This window comes from Montipora capricornis, chromosome 2 (genome assembly GCF_036669925.1).
Source record: "Montipora capricornis isolate CH-2021 chromosome 2, ASM3666992v2, whole genome shotgun sequence".
Lineage (NCBI taxonomy): Eukaryota > Metazoa > Cnidaria > Anthozoa > Scleractinia > Acroporidae > Montipora > Montipora capricornis.
Window position 1 is genome coordinate 60,626,793 of NC_090884.1, and position 7,749 is coordinate 60,634,541.

At 38.6% G+C, this 7,749-nt stretch overlaps 2 protein-coding genes across 2 annotated transcripts; both read right to left on the bottom strand.

The window, feature by feature from the left end:
- Positions 1 to 2,225: 2,225 nt before the first annotated feature.
- On the bottom strand, positions 2,226 to 3,989 carry LOC138038165 (QRFP-like peptide receptor). The gene has a single exon (XM_068883988.1). The coding sequence runs from the start codon at positions 3,764 to 3,766 to the stop codon at positions 2,753 to 2,755; it is 1,014 nt and encodes a 337-aa protein (XP_068740089.1). The 5' UTR covers positions 3,767 to 3,989; the 3' UTR covers positions 2,226 to 2,752.
- A 1,971-nt stretch (positions 3,990 to 5,960) lies between these two features.
- On the bottom strand, positions 5,961 to 6,608 carry LOC138037595 (uncharacterized). Its single transcript, XM_068883499.1, has one exon. It carries the CDS (start codon positions 6,606 to 6,608, stop codon positions 5,961 to 5,963), a length of 648 nt encoding a protein of 215 aa, XP_068739600.1.
- Between the last annotated feature and the right edge of the window lie 1,141 nt (positions 6,609 to 7,749).

The window sequence follows — 7,749 nt, forward strand, 5'->3', positions numbered from 1 at the left end:
TTGCTGCCAGTGCCCCTAAACTTTGGGATGCACTACCAGTAGATCTTAAGAATTATGAATTACTCTATATTTTTAAGAGTAAAGTTAAAACACACCTGTTCCGCCAGTGCTATAGAGTATAGAGATCATATTATATATAGTGTATAGAGATTACTATTATTATTATTATGTATAGTGTATAAACCTTATTTGCATTATTATACAGGATATAGATTTTCTTGTTTTTCTTTAGAAATCTATTGTAATTTTAGAGTTTCTCATACTGCATGTAATTTTAATGTAAGATTTGAATGTAAGATTTGAATTTAAGATTGTAAGATTGTAAAGCTTTGAGAATTTTGTAAAGCTAAATATATATTATTATTATTATTTGTTTATTACGGCAATATAACAACGAAGAATATTGTTAGTTAAAAGAGGGAAAAATAACCGTGCTGCAGTTGCGGCACGCATTTCAGTGCATTTTTTTGTCGTACTCCACAATACAACAACGGGGAATCACCAAATTTCTGGTTTTGACGAAAACGCGCGGAGCACACAACAATGGAACGTCTATTCTCTATCGTTACTTTAAAACCGTTCGTGCCAATCCACTTATGTGATAGTTTTTCAGTTTTGTACAACATGAAGAAGATGGAGTAATCGCAACATGCTTATGATAGGCTAAGTTATATTTGGGAGTGACGTTTCTGTTGATTAAATTCAACCACGAGTAACGGTTTATGCTTTTCAAACTGCATATTAGAATGTGTTGGAGATATCTGCAATTCCCGCCTTTTTTGAAAAGTGTTATCAATCTTTGAAATATCAACTTATTACTTATCTAAATCAAATTTTAAGGTTGTCTCTTACGTGCTATGTAAATAGAGGCTCCTCAAGGTGTCTTTTTTTTTTCCAACCAACCTCATAAAAAGAAAAATTATAAATTAATATGTAAATTGGTAGATATTCTACGGGGGAGAGCAATCTCGATTTGCTCGATGGAGCGCGCAAGGTGGTATCGGTATTGCTTAACAGGCCGCGGAAGATGGTATCTGTATTGTTCAACGCGTTAGCAAGGTGTTCTGGGTAACTTGAGTCACGAGGCTCAATGTCCTAAGGAGCATCCATATCAAAGGTTCAGCATAGCGATTGAAGGCGAGTAATTTTTGAATATTTACAGCGATTTCTTTCATTTGGAAATCAAAGATTACAGTATCCGATAGAAAGTCAAATTGCGTGGGTCAAAAATCGATTTTTCAGGCACAAATCATAAACAGGGGCGACGATTTGTCAGACACAAATGAAATCAGACTCAACAGAGGCGACAGGCTCGGCCACAAACTGCTAAACGCAACCTCAGAAAGCCGCAAAAGCATACTCTCACTTGTATCAACATTTTCAAACAATCTTCGATCATTTTTACAACACTTATTCACAGATAATAATAATAATAATCAGCTGGGCCCGAATATAATAAGCGAGTTTTGTTCCTATTTTATGGTATTTCAAGGAAAGAACCACATGGATCAAAAAGATGACGACGAAAGATTGCTCTCTAGTCATTGAATGTTGAATGTTCCTGTTCCAGTTTTACTATCACATTTTCAAGGCATTTTCCAAAAGTATGTAAATTGCTTTTCAATTGATAGCGTATCGTATCAAATAAAGTTGATGGAAATTAAAAATAAATGCTTCTTGTAGTTGCCCATCCCGTCCTTGCATCTTTCACTTTCATTTACCTACCTAATAGACCTCTTTCATAATGGCGGCCAAATAAAGTATCCTTTTGTTTTAATGCTAATAAACCTAACTACCTTAGCTACGACGAGCAAATTTCAAAAGAATATTTGAAAAATTCAGGACTTCAACGGGGTTTGAACCCGCGACCTCGCGAATCCGGTGCGACGCTCTAACCAACTGAGCTATGAAACCACTTACGTTTGGAGCTGGTCATTTGTGGGTTCTAATGGTCCCGTGAGGAATGAATCAATGATGAAATGATATATGAAATGAGTCATATATGAACTGCGGATATGAAATCAAGTGAAGCTATGATCTTCGCAGTTAATTAACGTAAAGACAAAAGGATGAAAAAGTGGTCGCCATTTATGAAAGTGGTCTATAGCCCTTTTCACGGTTAGTTTTTCTCATTTGCATTACAATATTATCTAGCTTGTATGTGAGGCAATTTCGGGCTTTTTGTAGTTTCAACCCGAAATTGCCTCGCATCCACGTTACATTACATTGTAATGCAAATGAAAAAAACTAACCGTGGAAAGGGCTATTAAATGTAAAATAATATTATGAAGACATCATAACGTGCAGCACACATTAATTGAAAAACACCTCAAATGCCATTCGTATTGTCCACTTGGGTAAATTCAAAGTGTCATTTTTTTATTTATTTTAGGAAATGAAACAAACTTGGGTAAATTAAATGTAATATCACTAAGTAATGGAAATTCTTTTTTTTTTTTGGTTTGCCTAGGTAATGCCATGGTCGTTGGTCTTAAATCGAGGGTTATTTAAGTCAGAATCTTGTTTGTGTTTGTGGATCGAAAGTTCCATTTTGGACTCGAATCACGGTCGGACCTTTGGTTCAAAATTTAGGAGAATCGGCTTTGATTAAAATGATAAGATCCTACATCCTGCCTGAATTGCAAACTATAATGAACTATAATTTTGTCTTAATTAACATGTCGCTTCTACATTGCTCTGCGCATGATCACCATGACTGGTACAATCAAGACTGACTGTATTTGGAGTTGTGTTATATGCGATCAACATCATTTGATGCAAAATTATTTCGGAAAAGATTGCACCAATTCACTCTCTCATTAAAAAGAATCTTGAAACTCTCTCGATAATTAGAGCTTTGCAGAGCATACAATATAGGGTTGCAAAAGGAGTTTGCGAACACCAAAAGTCGGCTAATTCTATGCCACAAATACAAAGTGTCATAGTTTTCTCGCACAGTTTTCGTATCGGAGAATACAAGAAAAATGAAGTAAATTGAAAACGGAAGCGAGCAGATAGCGAAAAAAACAGAAAGCCAGATTAGAAGGCGAGCCAGTTGGTTATTGGCTTGTCTTTCAGCACTGTTCCTTGTGGATTGTGAACAAATTGTTCGCGTAAAGAACAATCCACGGACAATTTCGAAATAGCAAAAAAAGACTACAAGACAGCTTATAAAGCCGAAACAAACGCTAGTAAAGATAATGAAGGGCTTGTTATAGATATACTCATCCAAGCTCCAGGGACGCTTACAATGATACTTCAAAGACGAAACGTCGACAGTGTTGGATTTAATATCTGGGATGCAAGATAACACAGCCAAGATCCAAAGGAACACTATGACACGCCCAACAGATTCTTTAGACATCCGCAATCTGGTATGAAAAGGTTTAACAAGTGCCAAATATCTTTCCACTGCAATTGTGCAAACCGTCAGAACTCCTGCGTTCATCGAGATTGGTACAATAGCATTTCCCGAAAACAGCTTACAGATCAAATCTCCTGTGAATCCCTGAAGACGAACCGATGTTAGAGCAAAGTCGTATAATCCAGGACAGAGTAAGAGAGTCACTAAATCAGCAACAGCCAAGTTCATCAAGAGATAGTTGGTCGTAGTGTGCATTGATGGTGTTTTCCTCACGATTGTAATGATGATACAGTTACCAAGAACTCCTGGCAGAATGATCGACGAGTACAAAACAGCGAACACCACATCTTGTCCCGAAATAGCGATAGCTTCTGGCCGAGAGAACGACGTGTTGATGTTCATTCTTAGTTTTCGTCCTTTTTTTAAAAAACAGTGGGCGAGTTTAGTTTCACTGCGTCTCACGGAAACAAAACAAAATTAATTTTTGCTTTTTACAAAGAATTGACACATGTAAAAAAAAAATTAATATACCAATTGGCCTATTTTTCAAAGAGCAGGTGCGAAGCTGACGCTTTTCAATATTTGTTTACCTTTGAAAAGGGAACAGAACCGAGATTGACAATTAATTACCTCCGTATCTCAAATTGCACACTTTGAGGTGCCATCTGTAAATCTTGGAGTATAATTTGACAGTTACCTATCACTAAAATATGTAAATCTGCTTAGTTTTATTTAAGAAACATAACTAAAAATTCGAAGATATCTTGACAAGAGCTCTACGTAAACAGACTGAGATTCTGATCCACGCGTTTGTTAGCTCCAAACTGGACTTATGGACTACCTGCTGATAAATTATCTTGAGGTTGGTAAGACCAACACTAAATCGTATGGTGATCGGGCTTTCTCCATAGCAGGCCCAAAGCTCTGGAATGAACTTCCCTTGGAGATCAGACAGTCGGCAAACGTAAATGTCATTAAGAGAGTTCTGAATTCTTATTTATTTAAACAAGCCTGCGAATTAGTTTAGCTATATCTCTTTATGGTGCATTTTTGGTGCTTTTTTACGATTATTAGTACATTAAAAGTTCTCCTTTTATAATTTTTCATTAGTTTATATTTACCATTGTCATGCTGAATGTGTTTCTCGTGTACATTACTTAAGTTACACCAAAAGTAGATCTAATAGCCACTGACTTCGCGCTTCAACCTGCTGTGAAAATGAAGTAAACTCGGAAATGATCAACATGCTCGATGTGAATTCCTCTATTCCCTTTCATTTCCTTCAATCTTTCTGGGTTTCGTATTTTACTAGTAACCACATGTCCTCTCAAGTTACTATTTACGTTGTATCGTTTCCTCAGAAACGATGCGTAGTTGTTTTTACCACAACTTACCTTTTTAAATCAAACACGGGTCGAACTTAAAGGGGCATTATCACGGACGCGCGTGCGCCAGGGTTTTTAATCGAAAATTGAAAAATTCAGCCTAAACTTTTCAAGTTTGGAGAGGTGCAGACAGTATGGTGACCACAGTCGCATGCAGAATTTTAAACACTCAGCGCACAAATAGTAATTCAATCTCTTCAAGAAAGCAAAACAGTGCAATTCTACAATGAAGAGAAACAATTTTTAAGGCGTGAATTTACTGGAAATTCGACGTATGGTGTTAAGGCCTGTCCAAACGGCAAATGTTTAGCGACCAAACAACGTGAAACATTGTTTGGTGACCAAGAATTTTACTGTTTGGCCACCTTGTTTGATGCTGTTTGATTTGTTTGGTCGTGTAAGATAAAATTTGAAGGCCATCAAACATTCGATCAAACTTAAAACATTTCTTTTGTTCTCGTGTTTGATAGGCGAAGTTTGCTTGTTTGGACAGCCGTATCAAACATGTTTGGCGCCCGCATGGGTACTACGCTTGCACAGCCGCCGTGTTGTTTACGTATTAAACTTAGTGACCCATAGTTCTTTGCTTGTGGAGTTTGGCCACTCACTTCAACATCAGCATGTTTCGTCACCAAAACAATGTTTGATGTTGTTTGGTCGCCAAATGGAAGTGTGGGTCGTTTTCTCTACAATCCAGGATCGAAGTCCATCTTCGCGGCTCATTTCTAGCTGATCGCTTAAATGTCAGAGACCACCACATCATCGTTTGTTGATAAACGTTTCCTATCTTCGTTCTAAAACGTGTATTTGGATATTGGCAAGATTTGCGCACAGGTCCCTACTTCATTATGCATACGGTCCTTTGTTTCAAGAAAAATAAACGGACCAAATAAAAATTTGCAGAAATTGAATGCCTACCTTCCTTTTGCTCTCAAAATGGTCCTTCGTTTCCTTGTCAATTCACCAAAACACTGCAAAGTGAGGGTTTGTTTTCTTTCCTGTATAATGTACGGCTCTTTTCGCCGAATCACGAGCGGTGCATAGAGAGGGCTCGCACATTGTACAAAGCAGCGATATGCTCAATGATGTTTCCGAATGGATCACTTTTGTTTTGCTGACGCCACAACCACTCCTGTAGGTAGCTTTCAAACAGATCCACGCATGTTCCTGTATGAGACATACCGCTTCGTTTTACTCCTCACCATGCATTTTCAATGCTCTGCGTGTCGGCCGAGGAAGTTTAGGCGATGGTTAACTGTGAGATAATGATAGCCCTCGTCTTGTACGCAATCGTAAGCTTTCCACATGTCGCTCATCACGCGTGTTCCAGGCAATATTTGAGCGCGGATAATTGGCAAGAGTGTCTCGTTATCCCTGCGCTCTACCGGAACAAGGAAGCAGGCCTCGGTTTCGCGGAAAATGCCACCAAAGACCCACTGTCCTTCGATGTAGCGACCTTTGTGATACTTCATCTTGATCTTGCCAAACTTGGACTCATCAATCTCAACAGTTGTACCAGGACCGCCTATTGGCGTCGCATGTTGTTTCACTATTCTATCTGCACAAACCTCCCGGCAATAGTTATACCAATCTATCACCGTTTCTGTCGAGGTGGTTTCTTCATCTAACGCAGTTTCGTGCACTGCTTGTGTTGTGGTGAATTTATGCGCCCAAGCGTAAGTTAGGGCGAATATTTTTTCAAGGGAAACCTTACTACCAGAAAACCATGACTTCTGGCGGATTGAAGCCTGTCCATTGCAGTTTTTTCTAGAGCATCGCCAAACAAATCCATCCGTTCCCGATGAAGTTCGTCTTTGCCATTTGAGTGCGTTTCCGATCTCAGGTTTAGGGCATTTCATTGAGGACGAGAGTAGATTGTGCTCTTTGCATCACTCTATGCACCGCTCGTGATCGGCTAAAAGTCGGGATAGTTTCCATAAGTTTAAAGTTGTTTCTTGAGGGGCGGCCATATTAGTTTTAAACTTTACAGTTTGATGAAAGAGAGGGGTTAACGTCGACTCAAAGATTCTTTACTGCAATAAATCCTGCATAAAAAATTTCCCATATAGGATGCCCCAATCACAAGGAGGTATACTCTTCCGTGCAGTGTTCTTTTAAGTGTGCAGCACGGGGATGAAAAAAACAAGCAATTCAGACATTCACAGATATACTCGATTAACCTCCAAAAGAATTTTACAGGGTTCAACCTTAAGCCTAAAGGGTTACGGTTAGCACTATTAAGGGGTCACGTTGTTTCAAAAGAAGCAAAATCAGTGCATTTGTTGGTGGTCGGCACGGCACGCGTATATAATTACTTATCATTGTTATGTAAATTGTCGTCCAGAATTCCGGAGAAATATCATTATCAAGGTGCGAATTAGCAACTTGACACGTTAGCTTAGTGGTCTAGAAGAGGGACAAGTAATCCAGAGGTTTACAGTGGTACGGAGTTCAAGGCAGACTGCGGGAGAAAAAGGACAGAAAAAGCCGAGCGGGATCTGGAATAGAAAGACAGGACAAAGGAATTGAAAGAGGAAAGCTGGGACGAAAAGAAAGAAACACGGTGTGAGGAAAAACGGCAAATAAAAGAGAGGGAGGGAGCGAGAGAGAGAGAATGACATCCACTTTTGATTATCCCGTAAGTACAAATTAGCCATTTATAGATGCGATTCCCTTGGGTATACGTATTGTTCTACAAAACAATTGAACGAAAGCATAATTAATTTATTCTGCATGCGTAATGAAGTAGGGACCTGTACGGAAATCATTCCTGGATATTTTTAAGAAAAACGTGCATTTAGAAGAACTGTACTGGTTGTGTTCATTTGACGGTGGCACGCCATAAAACGGCAAGCGGTGAGAAAAAAACACGGCTAAATTGTTTTCTATGCTTACCTTGAAGTTCTTTCGACTTCAAAGTCGTCTCCTGGAAATAAATGCACTCTCTTTCAGGTTTAATATGGCATATAATCTTGACAATATGTTTGAGGTTATCGCAGA